Below are 20,867 nucleotides of genomic sequence, written 5' to 3' on the forward strand. Positions count from 1 at the left end.
TTTGAACCCTGGGTCAGGAAGATCCCCTGGAGGAGGGCATGGCAACCCACTCCAGTATTCTTGCCTGGAGAATCCCATGGACAGAGGAGCCTGGCAGGCTACAGTCCATAGGGTCGCAAAGAGTTGGACAGGACTGAAGTGACTTAGCACGTCTGCATGAAAGTGATAAAGTTCACAGAAATAGGAGAAGCTTGGAAGAAAAGACGTTTTATTGGGTCTTAGAAATATGAGTGGGACCCAGTGACTTGGAAATGAGAATGGAGGAATCCAGTTAATAATGATAGTGTTAACTCACACCTCCCACTGGTCTAGAAGCCTCAGGTATTCTAACTCATGCTCCCCCCACTTATTCCTATAAATTCAGTCCTATAATGTCAAATCCCCAAATTTACAGATGAGGAAGCAGAGGTAGAGATTCCCAGTACTTTACTCAAGATATACATGGCCAGGGACTTCCCTGGGGGGCCAGTAGTGAGAATCTGCCTTCCAGTGCAGGGGACACAGGTTCGATCCCTGGTTGGGAAACTTAAGATCTCACATGTCACAGGGTGACAAAGCCCACAAGCCACAACTAGAGAGCCTGCATGCCAAAACTAAGAGCCAATCCAGACAAATAAATCGATTAATTAAAATACATAAGTAAACTTCAATAAAAATTAAAAGATTGGCATGGCTAAAGAATGGAAGTGTGAGAATCCTCAAGGCCACCCAGAGCCCTTGCTTAAAGCTACGGGGCTAGTTGGCTGCTTGGTAATTAAAGGAGGGAACTTTCACAAGTGTGTGGTTTTCAACCACCTGGCTCTGTCACCACTGGACAGCCTCCTGGCCCCTCTGTTGGACTCAGCCCAGTGCCCACCCAGGGGCCTGCCCAGCAGAGACTACAGGCTAGTCTGCCACACCTACACACGTAGGCTCTCTGTTTAACCAGCCCACCCAGAGGGTTCATAATCTCGTGTCCTTCAAGGGAGCCAACCCCACCTCACATGCTTCCTGGGCTCCTGATTGCTTCAGCAGCCTTGCTGACCCATCTAGCTACATCTCCCCGTGAAAACCCCTCCACTCACCCCAGCGCTGAACCTGCTGAATGGCTGTCCCCAGTGCTCCAGCCCCAGAGCGGCCCCCCAGCCTCCTGGGGCCTGGCAGCAGAGCCGCCCAGCCCAGGATGTGGCAGGGGCAGGACTCCAGGAGGCCTCTGCCCTCAGCCCCTGGCCTGAGGCAAGTCCACCAAGCCAGCCCAGGGTGTACTGTGCCAGTTCTGAGCTGTGCATATTTTCCAAAGCCAGGGGTCCTTTCCAGCTTCATCTTTGTTTTCCCAGCTCTCCAGCTGCTTCTGAACCCCAGGACTCTACCCTCAACACGTCTCTCCGTGCAATGAAAATGAGGGCCTCTAATTTCCTAAGAAAACCATAATCCAGAGTTTTCTCCTACTGACTTCTCAGTCTGGGTACTAAAGCTTTGCTAAGCAGCTGGGAGACCTGTTCCCCTTCATCTTTTCTGGACCACATTCCCCCTTAATAAAAAAAATTAAAAGCAGAATCTAGACACACCGGCATGTGCTAAGCCACAGTGAAAGGGCTGCCAGCACTCAGCCCGTCCACCCATTCACGTTGGAGGCAGAGCTTGGCGACACCCCACAGCTCTGTGCTCTGGCACCCCCACCTAGCACAGTCCCTCTGTAACTAGCTCTCTGCATCCACTCTTGCTTGCCTCTTTCTCCTCCAGTGCCACCTGCTCCCGGAGGAGATAGTCAACATTCCAAGAATGCTTTTGTTCTCAGAGCACATTCAAAGCCAGTGTTTCCAGGAAAGTGAGTTCAACAGTTACTTTAAGGACCTAAGGACTTGAAGGACCAACAGCTAAAGCAACTCAGCGCGCTGCACCTTGCCAACCTCCAAGCTGCCCGCAAACACTCCTGGAGGCTCTCAGCGCGCTGCACCTTGCCAACCTCCAAGCTGCCCGCAAACACTCCTGGAGGCTCTCAGCACGCTGCGCCTTGCCAACCTCCAAGCTCCCCGCAAACACTCCTGGAGGCTCTCAGCACGCTGCGCCTTGCCAACCTCCAAGCTCCCCGCAAACACTCCTGGAGGCTCTCTCAACGTTCCCCAGGCAAAGACTGCACATCTGTCACAAGAGCACCTAGAACCAGAGGACCAAGACTCCCTACTCAGAGTCCCTCAACTTTATAGAGAATGCTCTGCAGGCAGTCAGCTCTAGAAGCACTGGCCAGGGGTGCTCCATGCGCCTCCAGGGAATTGATCCTGCCTGGGCACAAGCAGCCCGCATCCCCTCACACTTAGGGCGAGCTCTGGTGCATCCTTGGCTTGGATCCTCAGGCCCTGGTCTGGAGTCTTGGGAGTGACACCAAGAGCACCGTCCAGAGCAGGGTTGGCACAGGGCTGGCTTTAGTCCGTGGCTATACGATCCTACCAGGACCACAAAGTCTGGGGAAGGAGACACGAGCACTGGTCTGAGTCCAGAAGCTGAGATTCCCTTTGATTCCTTTCCTGGGGTCATTTGCAAGTTGCCTCCGGCCTGGAGGAGTGGGTTAGGATCTGTGGGCTGGAAGGGCTGTGGTGCTCAGCTGACAGTGGTCCTGGTCTCTGGGTGAGTCCAGACTCTCCCCCACCAGGGCTCATACCCAGTGGATTCCTAGCTGCTCTCATTTGCCAGGGAGAAGAGGTGGGGGGGGGGGTGGTCCAAAGCCCCTACAAGCAGGTGCCCACCCAAAGGAATGAATGAATACATCGTGTCTGGAGGAAAGAGCGCATCAGGACCCATGGCGATCAGCCCTGATCTGAAAGGGGAGACCTTGCTGATATAAACGACATGTGAGCAAGTGGTTTTCCTTCCTTGAACCTCAATTTCTTGTTTACGAAAAGAGGGATGGGCGTGGAAGTCCAGGTATACACCTTCTAGCGCCCACATGCATCAAGTTCCCAACATGAGGGTGCCCCCTTTTTGCCAGAAGCCCCTGAGAAGCAGAGTTCAGGGCACCAGCTTTGCCAGCACCTAGCTGCCCAGCCACCTGTGTGGGTGAACTCAGGAGAGGGAGGCTGGGGGACAGCCCAGAGGTCCTGGCCCTGAGCCAGGCCTAGAAAATTGGGATTGCTTCTCTCTTGGGTCCAGACTGGGCCACGCACTTAACTTCTGTAGCTCGAGGAATCCTGATAGAAAGAGACATTGGCTTTAAGAGTCTACAGGTCATAGGCCTCAAACCACTGAACAAACATTCCACAAAACAGTCAAGGGTTGAACCCCGGGGCATCCAGAGCCCACTTTCAGATACACACTTGTTACCCCAGGTCCTGAGGCAGAAGTGAGTCTACCAAGCACATCTCCAGGGATGGCCAAGCCCACCTGGACTGGAGCAAGGCTGTGCTGATCAGCTGACGTGGTGGAGACTTCTAGCTCAAAAAACCCCAGTGTGGCAGTGCCACCTCACAGGTCAGGCACTTTTAGAATGCGAAAGAGCCCCAGCTAGTGCCAGCTGTTACCTCAGAGCCATCCCAGCCCCACGGACCTACTGTGCTGCTCTAGAGCCTCCCTGATACATCGCTGACTCCACTGGCCTATGTGAGAACTAAATGGGACCAACCACGAGACGGTTTTAAACAGCTAGATTACTGGCATGGTTTGCTCTTCCCTCCTCCAGAAAGAAGAAAGAAAGAAGGAAAGAGGCAGAGCGCGCAGAATCGATGCTTTCGAACCGTGGTGCTGGAGAAGACTCTTGAGAGTCCCTTGGACAGTAAGATCAAACCAGTCAATCGTAAAGGAAATCAATCCTGAATACTCTTTGGAAAGACTGATGCTGAAGCTGAAGCTCCAGTACTCTGGCCACCTGACGCGAATAGCTGACTGATTGGAAAGACCCTGATGGTGGGAAAGACTGAGAGCAGGAGAAAAGGGTGACAGAGAATGAGGTGGTTGGATGGCATCACCAATTCATTTGATATGAACTTGGGCAAACTCTGGGAGACAGTGAGAGACAGAGAGAGCCTGGCATGGGCGGTCCACGGGGTTACGAAGAGTTGAACGTGACTTGGCAGCTTAACAACAGCCACCACCAGGCAGAGCACAGAAAAGGTTTTTGATAATCACTCACTTCCCTGCCTTTCCAACACAACTCAGCTTGCAGAGACTAACAAGCCAGCTGCTCAAAGAGATCAGATAGTAAGGGCCATGGCGGGTAAGGAGTAAGGATGAGCAGCGAGAGGGGAACTTTGCTGGGAAGGGCAGAACTGAGGAGAAGCTATGACTACAGGGAGAAGAACACAGAAAGCAGAGGCGGGCGGGATGCAGTAGAAGTGCCCCACAGGGAGGCAGGCCACAGGCTGGCCTGGCCAAGGATGTGCCCATTCGGCCCAAAGACTTGGAAGCCATGTTTAAAACATGCAATTGTTCTAAAAAATATCTGGATTTCCAGCTTCTCCTGAAGTTTCAGTAGTTCTGGCAACGTTGGTTCCGTATATCCATCTGCCTACCAGGGGCTGTCTTGAATGGCAGTTGACACTTGAATGGGCAAATGCTCCCCAGCCCACCCCAGCCCCACCCAGTTCTGCTGAATCTCCAGGCGCCCCTTAGCGTGATCCTTGCATAACTGCTGATGGTAGGGAAGCGTGCCTTTTCCCCACCCCTCGCTCAAAAGTGGGAGAAAGACACACAGACTGAGCAGCTTGCGTGTTTCAAAAGATCAAGAGCTCATTAGTATCTGGGGGAGCGAAGGCAAAGCCTCATGTGCTCGCTTCGCTCACTGCCTGCCTCGCTCTGTGAACGTGGAGTGTGCCGCCTGCCCCAGCACACCTCGTGTCCCTGACTGCAGCCAGGAAGGCCCTCCAGTGAGGATGCCCAGGTTCCGAGCAGGTGCCACCACAAAGCCAGGATGTGCCCTGGCATTGTGTGCACTGTGGTTCCCACCACCTCTGCAGAGCCGGCACACCCAAGCGTTCCCCTCCATCAAAGGAGAGTCTGCTTCCAGCCAGGCAAGTTCAGGGCAGGCCCCAAGGGTGTACTGGGGTGGGGGGAGTACCCACAGCAGAGGAAGAAGAGGAGGATGACAGATTCGCCTGCCCCTCCCCCCGCCCTGCTTCCTCCTGAGCTGTCCTGCGTCCCCCTCTCGCCACTGCCTTCGGCCTCTCAGGGACAGTCAGGCACTCTCTCCTGCTCCCTGCCAGCAACCTGGGCCTTTCTCCCCTCCTTCAGCCACCACAGGCCTCCACCAGGGCCTCAGCTTGCCACAGATCCCTCAAAGGCTGTCCCAGCAAAGAAATGTAGGATTCATCTTCAACTCATGAGGCTGGAGTGAGGCAAGCAGAGAATGTTGATAAAATAGTCAGTCACTCCCAGGAGCTGAGCTGGCCCTCACCAAAGTAGAGATGATTCAACAGACACAGGATTGCTCCTCTGTCTGGACAAGCTCCCTGAATGATGCCTACATCCCACTGGTAATCTCTTTCCGGAACCTCCTCGTAATTGAGACCCCCACCTTCACTCTCGGAGCCCTGTCAGTCTATTAGTCTGTGACTGTGTCCCAAGGCCACTCTGCAGAGGGCCTCTACATGGCCCCTGGAGCTGAAGGAAGCAGTAGGAGGGCACAGGTCCAGAGATGGATGGCGCTGAGCCTCATCCTCCCACACCAGGATTTGCCCAGCTGCCTGGACCACTCAGAAGTGGCTGCAGGCCTCAGGCCCCCACCTCCTACAGTGAAAAATCCCACTGTGGGAGTGCGGTATCCAGGGCCTGCAAGCTCTGGCCCTGCACCTTATCTCTCGGCACCATCCCATGAGCACCCAACATACGGGCCATTCTCCAGACAAGCCTGGATCTCCTCCCTGCTGCTCTGCATGCCTGTTCCCTGTGCCTAGAACACCCTTCTGCCCTTCTCACCCTTTAGGAGATTCCCCAGGGAGGCTCCATCATGCCCTCCTTCAGACTCCAGAAACTACATTTGCAATGCAGATTGCCACGATGTGCGTGTATGTGTGTGTGCATGCATGTGTGTGTGTGTGTGTGAGAAGAACCTGCTGGAGGGAGACCCCCCTGAGGCCAGGAAACCCCAGACCCTAAAAGAGAACTCACAGGAAACACCCCGGGGGGCCTCTCCCACTACTAAAAGGCCAGAGCCCACACCTGCACCTCTACCTCCGAGACCCACTGTGACAGACAAACCCCAACACCAACTTGCTGCCCACACCCACTCTGGGGCCCAGCCCTGCTCCCGGCCATCACAGCTGCCTGGCTTCCTCACAGAGTGGCTTTTGGGCCAAGAACTAAAAGACACTGGATGGACCCATTCATCCAGTGGGTTGCCTGAGAAACCCCCAACGGACAGTCCCACCAGAGTCCCTCTCTGTCGGCCTGACAAAAATGCCCCAGATGGTTTCCACCCTTCAAACCATAGCAGCCTTTGAAAAGAGAGCAAATCTAAGAAAACCACAGCTTTAACAGTTCAGACCTCTGACCTGGAGTAGGAAATAGCAATCCACTCCAGTATTCTTGCCTGGAAAATCCCAAGGACAGAGGAGTCTGGTGGGCTTACAGTCCATGGGGTCGCAAGAAGTCAGATATGACTGAGCACGCATGCCGATCTCTGACATCAGGAGGCCCCGGGGAAGGCTGGTGGGCGAGCTGCGTGCATGGAGAGGGTCCTCACAAGGTGGGACAATTGTCCATCGCAGGCCTCACCCATGAGCTGCAGGCTAGCACCTAACACTGATCAACTTGAAGTGGGGAAAGGAGAGGGTGGGATGAATTGAGACAGTAGCATTGGCACATACACACTGCCACGTGTCAAATAGACACGCGGCGGGAAGCTGGTGTGCATCACTGACAGCCCAGCCTGGCGCTTGGTGATGGCCTAGAGGGGTGGGGTGTGAGGAGGGCACGAGGCTCAAGAGGGAGGGGAAGTATGTATATATACAATTATGACTGATTTGCGTTGTTGTATGGCAAAACCCAACACAACGGTGTAAAGCAATTTTCCTCCAATTAAAAAAATTTTTTTTCGCTCTTTGAGGAAGACGCGGTCGCGGCTGCAGCGGACTTGTGTGCCGCCCGCTCCTGCTCCTGACTCACCGCTGTTCGCTCTCGCCGAGGAACAAGTCGGTCAGGAAGCCACGCGATTTAAAAAAAAAAAAAAAATTTTTTTTCAATTAAAAAAACATAAAATCAGTACCAATGCAGTGGCCCCTCCTGAAATAGCCACCTCTCAGCCAGTCCTTTGGCCAGCGCACTGAAACTTAATGACATTCACCTGTATTCTCAGGACATATAGAAATCAGGCAAGATAGCACGTGTGCAAGGGGATGCTGTTTGCAGCCCTGGCGGAGCCTGAGAGAAGGAGAAACAGAGCTGCACCCGCCCCAGGCGCAAGGATGGGCCAGACCAAGAACAAGCTCCACGATCCCCGGGGAGGAGGCGCAGGCCAGCCGAGTCCAGACTCACCTTTCAGGGAGGCGACGTGTGACAGGGCCTGGGCGTAGGTGGCTGTATTCAGGAGGGTTCCCGGCAAGCAAGAGGGGAAGAAAGGCCCTGTGGGACCCACAGTGCGTCCCAGGCTGGCAGAGAAAGAAAACCACAGGGTGAGTTCTCCACCCGGCGTTCCCGCCAGCCCCCGCCCCCAGGCCCGGGGTCAGCCAGCCTCACCTCTGCTGGGCCTCCAGGGCCTCCTTCTTGCTCCGGGCCTGGTCCCCCGGGGGCGGGGAGTTGAGGTTTCTCACGGGTGGAGGCGTCACCTCTGCCATGGGTTCCTTGGCTCCTGGCTCCTGGTCAGAGGCCCCTCTCTCCGTTTTCCTCCATTTGGCTCTTCGGTTCTGGAACCAAACCTGAGTCCATGAAGGAGACACACACACCCGGAGAAGGCAGAAAATCAGACAGAAGGAAGCAGAACCTAAACCCAAAGGCCTGGTCCCCATGCCTGGGCCCGTAGACACCCAACAGCAGGTGTGTGGGAGCACAGCCTCCTCTCTCCAGAGATTTAGCAAAGCGATGCTCCCTGAATTGCAGCTTCAGACCCACAGGTGGGTCGGAAAATCAGTGTAGAAAATGTGATAGGCATTTTTAAGATTTTATTTTTAATGTGGACCATTTTTAAAGTCTCTGTTGAATTTGTTTGGAGAAGGCAATGGCACTCCACTCCAGTACTCTTGCCTGGAAAATCCCATGGACCGAGGAGCCTGGTAGGCTGCAGTCCATGAGGTCGTAAAGAGTCGGACACGACTGAGCGACTTCACTTTCACTTTTCACTTTCATGCATTGGAGAAGGAAATGGCAACCCACTCCAGTGTTCTTGCCTGGAGAATCCCAGGGACAGAGGAGCCTGGTAGGAGGCTGTCTACGGGGTTGCACAGAGTCGGACACGACTGAAGCGACTTAGCAGCAGCATCGGATTTGTTATAATATTGCTTCTGTTTTATGTTTTGGTTTTTTGGCCATGAGGCATGTGGGATCTTAGCTTCCTGACCAGGGATTGAATCCACATCCCCTTGCATTGGAAGGCAAAGTCTTAACCACTGGACCACCAGGGAAGGCATTCTTAAATGAGGATCACATCACAGCAAGTATCCAAATGCACCGCCCAGAGTAAGGGTGAATTACCCTCTTGTGGAAATTCTCAGTGCATGCAAGTTCATTTATTTGATGTGGAATGTGTTTCCTACGGGGAGTAGGGGGGATTCATCATCAAAGCAGTTTGTAAAACACTGCCCTGCGGTTTCCTCCTGCAAAATACTCATTCTCTCTTCCAGCAGGTGTGGCCTGAGTGTGTCTGGACTCGTGCATGTGATTTAATCCTGACATATCATCACATCACGACAAGTACATCACTTGTGCACCGAATAGAAACACTGACTCTGGAGCTGGGTCCGGCTCAGAATCCTGGATCCCAGTGAATCTGATTCAGAATCCACTGCGATCTTTTCAGGCAGGAAGCTCTTCTACCCCCATTTTACAGATAAGAAAACTAAACACAAAGTATTTAACCTGTCCAAGATGATTCAAGTGCCATGTGGCAGATCCACAATTTGAAGCCCAGTGGCTTAGCTGGGGACCGTGATCCAAACTGTTTGGGAGTAATAATAGTGCCCCCCCCCGCCACCCGCCACAAGCATTGTTGAGAAAAGAACACGGAGCGCGGCGCCTGGCACAGAGCAATTAATCACGCAGTGCACATGGGCTGGTGTTACTGTCTGCACCATCTTCAGGTTAGGAGGCAGCTCACGATTCACCTCCTCTGAGCGCCTTCTCAGAGGCGGGTGTGGAGTTCTTCAAGCCCTGGGAACTAAGACTGTGTTTGTAGGAAAGCCTCAGGGCAGCCAGGCAGACCGGGCCCAAGGTGTCCCCAGAGGTCAGGGAAATCCTGCTGTTCTTAACTCTATGCAGCTAAACCTCTTTCCCCTCTTTCCTGGGAGATTAGTCCTGGTTTAAAAAAAAAAAAAAAAGCTTGGTAGACCTCCTCCTATTCCCCTGGGCATCCTCTCCTCCTGTCGACAGACTGGCCCAGGAGAGAGCCTGGGAGTTGAGGCTCACCCCACCTCCAAATTTTCATTCTCCTTTAACTGCGTTTCTTTCTTTTTTAATCTAGTTGGTTTTTAATTGCACATATCAGCAACCATTGAATAATGATTTTATCTATATTCTAAATTTAGGGCAGTTAAATGCAAAGCAAAATGCAGACACTTTCTGGCGTCTTAATTGAATGAAGGTCACAGCTATAACAACATTTAATTGAGCTATTTTTCATTATCATATTTTAATGACTTTGCACTGACAGTTCGCCTGCTTCTGAGGAAAGAGCATGATGGAGTCGTTTATTTCCCTATTTAGTTATTGTTTGACAACATCAGCTTCGATTAAGACCCTGCTTTATAGAACATTAATCATATTTGAATGAGCAAGGGGTATAAATGTAAACACATTTCCCTTCCCGCCAGCAAAGCCATGTCCCCACATGGAGGCTCACTAAACAAATGCTTCACAACCATCGTCTGTTTGCATAACAGCCAACAATAGCCCGAACAACAATCCCCAGCTTTAACTGTCACCGCCCCTATCTCACCCTTGCACCTTTCAGGGAGAAGTTATGATCCTGCACTTCTGAATGCTCAATAATTGTGTCATTTATCTCAATTTGCAGTTCAGTCTTTAGGCAGCTATTGGCAAGCTGGCATTAAAAAAAGAAAGGATAAACAGCATCCTGGCCAAAGGAGATTTTCATTTCCAAATAATAATCAGTTTAATTTGCCCGCATATGACCAATGATTCATGTTCAGATTTAATAATCAGGATCACATAATCTGATTATAGGGGAAATAATTTGTTTACAACCCCCAATTTACTGCTCAGAATTCCATTATCTCTCTTCAGCCATTGGTTTTTAAGAGATACTAACATGACCCAGGGGAACCGAAAGCAAACTATTATATTTCCTACAATTAGATCTTTGCATAGTCTTAACCCCAAGCCCCTACATAAAAAAGAACAGAAACAGCATGGAGGAAATCCCATAAATAAAATGAATATATAATTGTGCTCAAAGAATAGCTCTCCCGGAGAGGCGGCGCTGCGAATCTATTCCTCCTGCATTCGGGCACATCTGCTGGGCTCGACGGGCTTGTGCACTTAAATGTAATCACCATGGAGCTTCTAAAAAGAAATCCTGCTTAGAGACGGTCACCGCGGGCCACACTAGGCTCAGAGGCAGCCCTTCGATGCTGCCGTTTAAAGATTTTTAAATTGCCCATGTTCTTCACATCCACTTCACTGAAAGAGTCCACACACTGGAGAAAAGTTGGACATGATGCAATTTCTGGAAAGCAGATCCTACCCTGTTCCCATATGAAAACAGAGTTCTCTGCAATTGACCGGCCTTACCCCAGAGCGGTCAGAACTGCTTTGAGAATAGCATCTCAGCTCTTTTTTTTTTTTTTCCAAAGCAAGGAAATGGATGTGCATTGATGTAATTTAGTACCTTAGAGACGCGGACAAATTAGTGTAGAACATTATCACTAGTTAATTATGAATGACCGATTAATCAACCTAATCTAATATTCCACATTATGTTGATGTTATTAAAGTGCATCATGAAAATGACAGATAGTCTTCATTTGCTTTCTTTGGCCAAATGTGCACTCTGCAGTCATGATGTCAAAAAAAAAAAAAAAAGTTTGCCAGTTTTAATATTAGAGAGTTAAATAATTAAAACGAAGGTTTACCTGCACTCTGGCTTCTGTGAGGTTGATTTTCATGGCTAGCTCTTCTCTGGTAAAGACATCAGGGTAGTGTGTTTGGGCAAAAACTGCCTCCAGAGCTTCTAGCTGGTAAAAGGAAAAAATATTTACTGGTGAGAGGTTGCGGCTAGGTGAGAGGAAACAGAGGCATATTTCAAATTTTCTATGAGTGGTGAGGAAGTCATTTCACAGATCAAATAGGGGAGGAAGAGGAAGAAAAGAGCTCTTTGAAAAGATCCCACAGAATTCAAATTTCAACTGCGATGACTTAGGAGCGAAGACTCACTAACAACCTCAGGGCTACGCCAAGAGGTAGGAGAGAGCAGCTAAAATGTATATGCCTCTACATTTAAAGTGCAGCCTGCGGGGCTTTCACTATTGGGCTTGGAACAGCAGAAGCAACTTGCACAAGCCCTCACTGCGTCAGCTCCACGGAAGCCGCCCAGGCTTTCTGCTCCAGGGTGCTCTGGGAGAAGGACAGGTTTAAGGGCCCTGGAAACACTATGTCAAGGCTCCAGTTGTAGCCCTTCCACCGATGGACAATGATACCGTCTACAATTCCCTCAACCTCTTGGGCTTTCTCGTCTATCTGCTGGGGGTGAGAATACCTGACCTGCCTCCCTCAGGTTATTTCGAGGTTGAAATGATATTGCTACATGGCTGATGTGAACATGTCCCCGAGATTATCAGCCTGACACAAATGGGCACCAGCATCACTGCCTCTTCATTTACTATCTAGGATGACAACAAGGTCCTCTGCCCTCTCTCCAAACAGATTCCTCGACACACAAATTGTTCAGGAAAACAGAAAGATCCGGTTTAACATAATTAAGTCGGCGGCCTTATTTTAAAAGACAAAGAAGAGCTGCTCAAACTCTGAGTGTTTTGGAGGCAGGAAGTGGCTGGCTCTCAGAAGGGGGACATCATCACCTGCTGAAGAGTGAACGTGGTCCGGTTACGGCGCTGTTTTCTCCGCAGAAATCCATCGTCGAAATCTCCCGTGGAATGGTTGCCAAAGGGTGCAGTGCCTGCGGTGAGCGAACTGGGTCAGTCTGAACACAGCTCCACCCCACGGTCCTCACGCAGAGCCCCTGCTACGCACCCTCACTGGGAGACCGTGGCCTGTCCCCTCCAGACGGAACCTCGTCTGGCTACAAGTGTTTTTCTCTGCTCCTCTTTTCCACTCTCGCATGCACTGTCTCTTTCTGTCCCAGTAATCTCTGACTTTAAGCTCAACTACGCCTATTTCATAGGGTGATGGCAACCTTGCTCCCCTAGACAGCCAAGCCCACTTGTGAAATTCGGGACCCTCTGAGTCAGGAAGGGTCACTGACTTGAGATGGAGCCTTCATCAGCTTTCTGGCTCCAGCTGCATCTCTGCACCTTCAGCTCATCCCTTCTACTTCTGATCCTTTAATAGAAACCTTGAAGTTTCCCTTTTGCTCACCTGTTACTTTACTTTTCCTTGTTTCTATAAACAATAAGGATTAAAGGCTGGGAAAGGGAGAAGAAAGAAATCTCCAAGAGATTTCCCCAGCGCTCCTCTCCTAGAACTTCAAGGCATGAGCAAGAAAGAAGTTTATAAATGAATATTAATACCATTGGTCACAGCTCATCGGCGCCATAGTGGATCTGTTATATAGATGTCAATTAATAAGAAATCTGCTCTAATAGTGACTGTCCTGAATTCCAATCAGACTTCAACAGAACCATTCTCAAAGGGCATCCCAGCCTCTGGCCAGGCTCATAAAAGACCCACTGCTCCTGATTCTCTGAAAAGAAAGGCATTCTTTCCACAGTTCTCTCTGGCAGCCTCCAAAGCTCGTATTAAGCCGGAACAGAGTTTGGCCCCAAACGTGCATTCAGATCATTTTCCAAATGTGCATCATTTACTTGACAGTCCACAAAGACTTCTTAATAAAACAAATGAGCAAGTTCCCATTAGCCAATGAATGCTGTACCTGCCATGGGCTCCGGTCTCAGAACCACTGCATGCTCGGCATTAGGAGCTGACAAGTCACACCGCCCAGGCATTATCCCTCTGAAGGACCCCAGGCCCAAAGTAGCAGGGTCCTTCGGGCTTTTAAAAATTCTATGTACTAAAAGGAGTCCCTCCTACTCATTACGCTACTCCCCTCATCCTATGCCACGAGACCTCCACTCTCTGGTGAAGACTTCTCCCTCCATTGTCTCATCCAAATTGCTTTCTTCCTTGAAATCCTCAAAATATTTTTCTCTAGCTCATTGGAAACTTCAAAGAGACAGACTCTAAACAGTCTTATTCCCATTATTTTGTGGGAAACCAAATTGTCTCCTTTTAAAACAAAGCACCTGACTGGTGAGGATGAAGGGTAACCTTTAAGACTCTCCAATCACAATCAGCCTCACAAATTTCTGCTTGCTTGTCCCAAATTGTATCACAAAGTGTACATATAATATCTTTAAATGAAACCCTTTATGCCATACTGGATCCTAAAAAAGGGTGACAATTGATCAAATTAATAAGAACAAAGATTGACAACCTAATAGAAAAGAAAAAAATATGAGAACATGTTTTTTACTTAAAAATAAATAGAATGGTTGATAATATTATGAAAATTTAGACCTTTAAATAATTAAACAAAATATTTTTGCAAAAAAAAAAAATAAGATGCACAATTATAACCAGTACAGATAAAAGCCTAATGCATTTTACACGCTCTTCACCATTCGTAGGAGCACAAATAGGTAAAGACTTATTAGAGGATAATTTGACAATATCTGCCCAAAATTTTAAGTGTATATACAGGTATTTAGTCTATAAATATACTTAAAAAGTGTGCCAAAATAGAGAGAGAATATTGTTCCTGGTAACATGATAACAGAAAAAAATGGAAACAACCAAAGTGCCCAACCGTAGACATTTTCTGTGCAACATATAATGGAATACTACACAGCCGTTTAAAATAAGCCAGTAGATCTGCATACGTTAACACAGAAAAATCACCAAAACCTGTATTAAGAAGAGGAAAAACCAAGCACTGAGTGATGTGGCAGTATGATCTCAGTACAAAGAAGGCATAACGTATACAGGCAAAAATACATACATGGGGGTAAATGCAGGTAAAAACATATTTTTCTTGAATGAATCACAAGAAACCAACAATAGGGAGTATCTTTAGAAACAGAGATAGAGAAGGAGGATCTCACTTTTCAGTGTACAAGTTTCTGTTCTATTCGAATTTTCTGAGCAGGTAGATGTAGTCCTTTTTAATTTAACTTCAGCAAAATTAACTGAGAAGTGAGACTATGAGCCATGTTTGCTCTCACCTGTATGACTTTCTAGATTAATAAAAATTAAAAAGCCAATAGGCAATAATGAGATGTCAGATTCCAAAGATCTGTCCTCAGCCTTTCCATCTGCAGCAGTCACCTCCTCCCCAGCAAGACTAAACTAAAACACCCCTTTCTGTAAAGCTGGCTTTGAAACACATCTGCCAAGGAATAAAAAAGTTCTTAAAATCCCATTTCCTTTTCTTCTGGTCACGGAAATCAGAATCACCGTTGAGGTGGATGTGCCCAGATGCAGGAAAAAAAGATGAGCTGAGCCGAGGGTAGCAGCAGCTCAGTGCTCTGGGGCCACGACAGGCTGGCCAAGGCTCTCCCCAAGTGACTTCTGCAACCCACTCTGCCGGCTGGACTTTCCCCTTCAGTCACCCTGGCAGCCCACCATGCGCTAAATGCCCAAACCTCAACCATCCCACTTTAACTGGAGAGGTGAGCTGCCGAATACCAATCAGTCCAAACCCGAGATTCAGATATGCAGAAAAGGTGTGTCTACTGCAAAAGCAGAGGCTCTCCCTGCAGTCCTAGGTCAGGGGATGAATCTCTCAGACCTTTATAAAGCCCATCAGCATGGGTCCTTGGGAGTAAAAGGAGGTAAAATGCAGTCACGTGTCTGTCCTTCCCTTCTTAGGAATGCTGATCAAGCTGGCAGGGCTTCAACACTGGTCTTCCTTAGCCTGCTTTAGAAAATCTTACTGAACTCTTAAAAGCTTCTATGGAAAAAACAAAACAAACTTTCTGAAATCCCTTGCGTATGGCCCAGCTCAAGCCGGCTACTGCTGCAGGTAACCAGCGCAAGGTGAAGGAGCATGCTCTGATATTTCAGGTCCTCCACCATCTCACTACCTTTCGCCCTGCCCCATGCCTTTGATTTCTTTACCTCCAAAACTCACTCACCTCCCCCACCCCCAAATAAATCAGAGGAGTAGGTTGCCACCAAGTCTTGGTATTGCTCCCAGTTATACGTCATGAGACTACTGGTCTGAGGAAGGTGCTGTTAAAGGGCCAGAGTGTGTGGCTTTGCATTTGCCTGAGGCATTAGTAATCTCCTCAGTTTGTGGAGGGCCCACCCCTGAGGAGTCCTCAAGACTAGCCATCCAAGCTCTCCCCTTCTCACCAACTTATCCCCACCTAACAACCTACGGCAGGGGCCATGCCAAGGTTCCTGAAGGGAAATTGATTCTAAGAACTGGAGACCCTCAAAGACCCAAACCCTGGCCATGGGATGCCCATGGGAGTGGGAACTGGTTAGCATTGGGGGTCAGAAAACCAGTGAGTCACAGAGGAGGAGCCATGCCAGGGCACTTGGTGGGCAAGGCCACCAGACTCCTGAGGGCCACGTTGTCCTGGAGCAGACCTTGAGGACCCTGAGCAAGACTGCCTTGGGCAGGGAATGAGAGCAGCCTGGCAGAGGGTGGTTGGGCCATGCAGGCCGCCTAGTCCACCGTGAAAGATTGATGCAGCCCCCTGGGCAGGGGAGTCTCGATTAGAGGCGTGACACCAGCATCTGTGCTAGGAGGATCCGCCCGTCCTGGCAGGGCACATTGCCTGGGGCTGACCAGCCCAGGCAGGGATGGGGGAGGTAGGAGGCAGGTGGCCACGGGGGCGGAAGGCTGGAGCGGGATGTGGGGAGGGGTCTAGGGGGCCTGTACCCAACTGCGGGTGGCTGTGCCCCTCTCCAAGCGGGGACCTAACCTAACCAGCCCCAGCTGCCGCTTGGGCCCTTTCTGGCGGGCACCGGCTTTTTGGAGCAGCTTCGGCTCGGCGCTTACTCACCCTCTAGCTGTGGTGGACAGTGGAAATAAAACATCGCCGACGGCCAGGACTCGGGAGGGTGACCGCAGAACCGCCAAGGCACGCGTACGCGTCGATCTGGCCCGGCTGCAGAGCAAACAGCGATAGAGTCGAAGTCTCCCTCTGCCTTAGCCTCCACCCGGCCCGGGAGCGCACTGGGCGCTCCCTTCCTGGAAAACCCCCTCCCAGCGCCTTCAGCCCACTGTGGGCACTGGAGGGGAGGTGGAGTGCCGTCGCAAGCCGGAGACCCTGTGGGCAGCCCTTCCGTTCGAGTCCACCACCCGGACAGACGTCCCCCAGCCTCGGCCCCAACACCAAGCCTACGCAGTCTGGTTCCCGGCTCTCAGGGGTCCCCACCGCAATCCCTGCTCCCAAGCCACCTCCGCCGAGTCGGCGAGCGCGCCAGGGCGCACCGGGCTCGGTGTGTGGGTGGGGAGCCGCGCGTACCTCGGCGGGCGGCGGGAGAGGAAGGCCGGAGCGCGACCGCCTCTGGTCCGTTCGCCGGCTCGACTGGCAGCGGGCGGGGCTGCGCGCGGCTGGCGCCCGCAGGACCAGAAAAGTGACTCGGGAAGTGGCCAGATGTCTTGCTGTCTGTCTACAGCGCGCGCCGCAGCTCAGCACTCGCCTTTATAATCTCACGCATAATTGGCCTTAATCTGATTATTTCCAGCGCTGTCTACAGCGAGTAACTTGGATAGGTCTACTGGGCCTTACAAATGGCCCACGTGGTGTAAAAAAAAAAAAAAACCCGTCATTTCTTAGCAAACATCAGGAATGTCTTTCCTCTTTTTCTTTAGAGGGTTGAAACAATCACCACTACCACCACCCCCAAAAGGCATTATTCTCTGACCACTCCACCCCACCCCCACCCCGAGTTCCCTCTGCCTCAAACCTTTTTCTCCGCAGGAGCTTGACTTTAGGCTCCCCTTGTCAGAGGCCTGGTGACTCCCGGGCTGCGAATTGACAAAGAGCTGCTAATTGTCGCCACCGGATGGGTTTTGGGGGGACTCTTTGCACACGGCTTCCCTTTCCAAGCGACCGTACAAAAGGAAAGTTTGATTTTGTTCTCAGCAAGGGGTCCCTGAATTTATGTTCGCTTCTCCATGCAAATGATATGCGGTGGGACCCTTCGCAATTACTTTTAAAATGCATCCGAGGCAGTCACTCAGCGGAGAGAGACCGCCCTTCCCTCTGCCTGGGTGAAAATTAAACTCTAAAGTACCGGGCTGAAATTTTCAAGTCAGGGGCGCGGGATTGGATCAAATCACATAAACTGCAAAAAAAGCAAGTCTAATGGCGCATAATTGGTTCTGTAATAGCATTACACTAGGATAATAGCCCGTTACGGCCCCCTGCACTATTAAGTGCTTCCCTGGCGGAAAGCCTTTATGATATTAAAGGGGGAATATAATGATATTTTGGTTATTAAATGCGTGTAATTAATTTATGCACCACTGAAAATAAAGTTGGTATTATGACCCACTCAAGATGCATCAGAAGATGCAAGTCAGACAACTGTTGATAAGTTCTGGTGTCTGTGTTCCGTCTAGACTGCTGATTTTATTTTGGGACGATGGCTTCTTGGACAGACTGCATAAATTGAATATTTTATAAACATTCTAATGCTGTGTTCAGGATCCCTGGTGAGGCAGTAGGTCGGGTCCTGCATCGCCTGGGATCCAGCCTTGATCTTAAAGACACAGTGAGTGGGAAGCAGAAGGCCTGGGGGCCCACACATGCACACCCACCCCCAAGGAAGGTGCATCGAACTGGAGGGCAGATTGGCTGCCAGGGCCCTGGACCACCCGTGGATGGCCCTCTGAAAACCGCCAGGAAGAAGAACCAGGACGGCTTCCTCAGAGACAAATCGGGCCGCTACACTTCAGAGGCCCCTCCTGGGCTCAGCCCACCCAGGCGCAGAAAGCCGACCTCATCTCAAGGAAGAAACCACTGGAAACGCTGGCTGGATTCTGAGTGGAGACAGCCTGCAGCGCCAGCTTCACCAGGGCCACCCACTCCAGGAGTCCAGGCAACCCGCCAGCGGGGAGCATGCCTGCAGGTCTGGGCGGCGGGCGCAATAGCAAGCTGGGCTGGTGGGGTAGTGAGAGAGCCATTTCCACTCCATCCGGAAAGGGCTAGAGCCCTGAGAAGCGACCCTGTTTCAGCTCAGGCCAGGAAGCTCAGTGCGCTCTCTCTCTTTGTCTCCCTCAGAGCACCCGTGCTCTCTGGAGTTCTTTTCAAGAGTCGGAGTCTCCCCCTTGAGTGTCTGGGCCTGCCAAAAGCTCCCTCAAACTCCTACTTACCCTAGGCGGCCTCCTGCAAGCACCCTGCGCGCTTCGGAGCCGAGTGCCTGTGAAACGAGGTGAGGAAAACATCTGGGCTGGCTCCACAAGATGCTCCAAGGAGCACCTGAGTATCTGTGTAGGAACCCTAGGAACCAGGCGCCCAGCGCCGCGTTGGCCCCAAAAACCAACTAGGTCCAAGCCCATCTCAGGTCCCCATTCCTGACATCGGCCGCAGCAGTTTCCTGTCAAGGCCCAGAGATGTCCTAGGCGCTGGACAGGCTTGTCCTGGGTCTGCAGGCGGGGCGCTCCCCGAGCCTCCCTGTCGGTCAGAACCCTGGACAGCGGCACCTGTTTCCACCGGGAGGCTAAAGGACGCGACCAGTCACAGGGTCCCCTCTGCGGCCCTGTGCTCCGCGGCGGCGGGACGCACCCCGCCAAATTCTGGGTGTTGGGACCCGATCCCCATCCTCTTCTTGTCCCAAACGAGAAAGTTACTTGGGACGCTCGCTCAGTGCTCGCAGCAGGGGCCGAACTCTCCGTTCCGCAGCCCAACGCCCAGCTTCTGCCCCGCGGCGCCAGCCGGGAAGCCTCCCACGGCCGCTCTCCGTCTCCCCGGCCTTCCCAGCGTCCCGCACCCGAGCCTGGCTGTCTCCCCGCTGGGACGCTTAGCCGGGCTCCCGCAAAACACTCACCCAGAGCGGGGCTCAGAGCCAGCGGGACCCTCGGTCTCGTTTCCCCGAAGTTCCTCTCCCCCAGCCTCGAGGCCGGGCTCGTTCCTGTTGGCAAAACAGCGAATAAACAACCAACCAAGCAATCACGGAAAGTAAAGGCTACAGCAAACTTTGATGACGGCTCTTTTTTTCCTCGGATTGTCTCCGACCCTCCGGGCCGGGACCGGAAAGAGGTGACTAACACGTATTGCTACCATTTCCCTCCCCTCTAAAAAAGAGCTTCGGTAACGAAAAGGTTATTTTTTCTTAATTCTTGTGCGGTAAAATGTATTTTCCAATTAACCAAATTCACCGATCTGTCCCGCTTGGACACTCTGATAATTTACAACCTAAAAGTGTACTTTCTTTATCTAAAGACCAAGGTGACTGCTTTTAATTTTCTCTAACCTCTTTACACTTGATGTTCACCAGACTCATAATGTTAATTGGCTTCATATACGGATCATCAGTTTAATGAAGAAATAAATCCTGTGTTGCTTTATGTTTTAACAGTGATTGCTTTAATGAGGAATGTGACGTGTTCCAAAATCAAAGCTGCAGGAGACATTAGAGGGGGCTTCTATTAGGACGGGAATGCTTATTTAAAGTTAAAACCACGGGTCATATTTCAACAGATTCTATATCAGCACGGGCCTTCCTCACTCCCACCTGGGTTGCTTCTGTCTCTAGAAGGATGCAATTGTGTGGTTGGTCTTCAAAGGCTCCTTCTCTGTATTTAATACACAGCAGCCGCAGTCTTCATTCTAAGAATCATTTTCTAGTTACTAAACAAGCATGCTACCTTACCTCCTGCCCAGCAGAGCAAAGAGAAGCTGGAACAGAGTAGTGAGTCCAACTTTCAAGGTTGTTCACTTAAAAAAAATAAAATCAAGTGGGAAGACAGTACCACACACCCTAAGATTTGTGTGCAGCTGTTACAGAGCGGTGCCCCTAGCGCAGCGCATCCCTACCACTGAAAATTCAAGCCTCCACTCTTAAAAGACAGACAACTTCATCTTGGGCAGAGTGGGCAGTTGCTGACCCAGGCTCTGGCCCCTGAGAATGTCTACAGGGGACGCGCTGGGCTCCCGGCTGGGTGATGGTAGCTTTCCATCTCTGTATCAATTAATAGGAGAGTAAATCTGCTTTCTCTAATGGGTGTTTGATTTTTCTAATTTTAAGCTTGTTCTCTATGAAGAGAGAACTGTCATCACAAAAATACTGAGAGCAGCAATAAAATGCTGGAAATTGGAACATCTATACCTGGAAGCCCTAAATTGTCCTTCTGTTGAATTATGAGTTATTTTTAATTGATTCCTGGAAAGAATTCCAAATCCTTAAAAAATGTAGGGGGTTGAAACTCCAGGTCAGTGTCTCCAACATCACACATGGTATTTATTTCTTACCATTTGCTCTGTTTTAGGAAAATGGAAAAACATTTGGAGACACCACTGTCAACATCTTTTGAGTCCGGATGCATTGTGTTGGATTTGACACTTCAGCTGTACTCAGAAGAGATGTTTCCAACCTCC

At 50.6% G+C, this 20,867-nt stretch overlaps 1 protein-coding gene across 1 annotated transcript in view; it reads right to left on the reverse strand.

Annotated features, from left to right (window-relative positions):
• Nucleotides 1–16,356, reverse strand: part of DRGX (dorsal root ganglia homeobox) — a 33,649-nt gene extending 17,293 nt beyond the window's left edge. Inside the window, exons 1-5 of the mRNA XM_005900614.2 lie at nt 16,323–16,356; nt 12,153–12,250; nt 11,208–11,309; nt 7,642–7,820; nt 7,441–7,553 (exon numbers count right to left, since the gene is read on the reverse strand). Of these exons, the coding sequence (XP_005900676.1) occupies nt 7,441–7,553; nt 7,642–7,820; nt 11,208–11,309; nt 12,153–12,250; nt 16,323–16,356 (526 nt within the window). The remainder of the gene's footprint in view (nt 1–7,440; nt 7,554–7,641; nt 7,821–11,207; nt 11,310–12,152; nt 12,251–16,322) is intronic.
• Nucleotides 16,357–20,867: the final 4,511 nt, after the last annotated feature.

Source organism: Bos mutus, chromosome 28 (genome assembly GCF_027580195.1).
Source record: "Bos mutus isolate GX-2022 chromosome 28, NWIPB_WYAK_1.1, whole genome shotgun sequence".
NCBI classification, from domain to species: Eukaryota; Metazoa; Chordata; class Mammalia; order Artiodactyla; family Bovidae; genus Bos; species Bos mutus.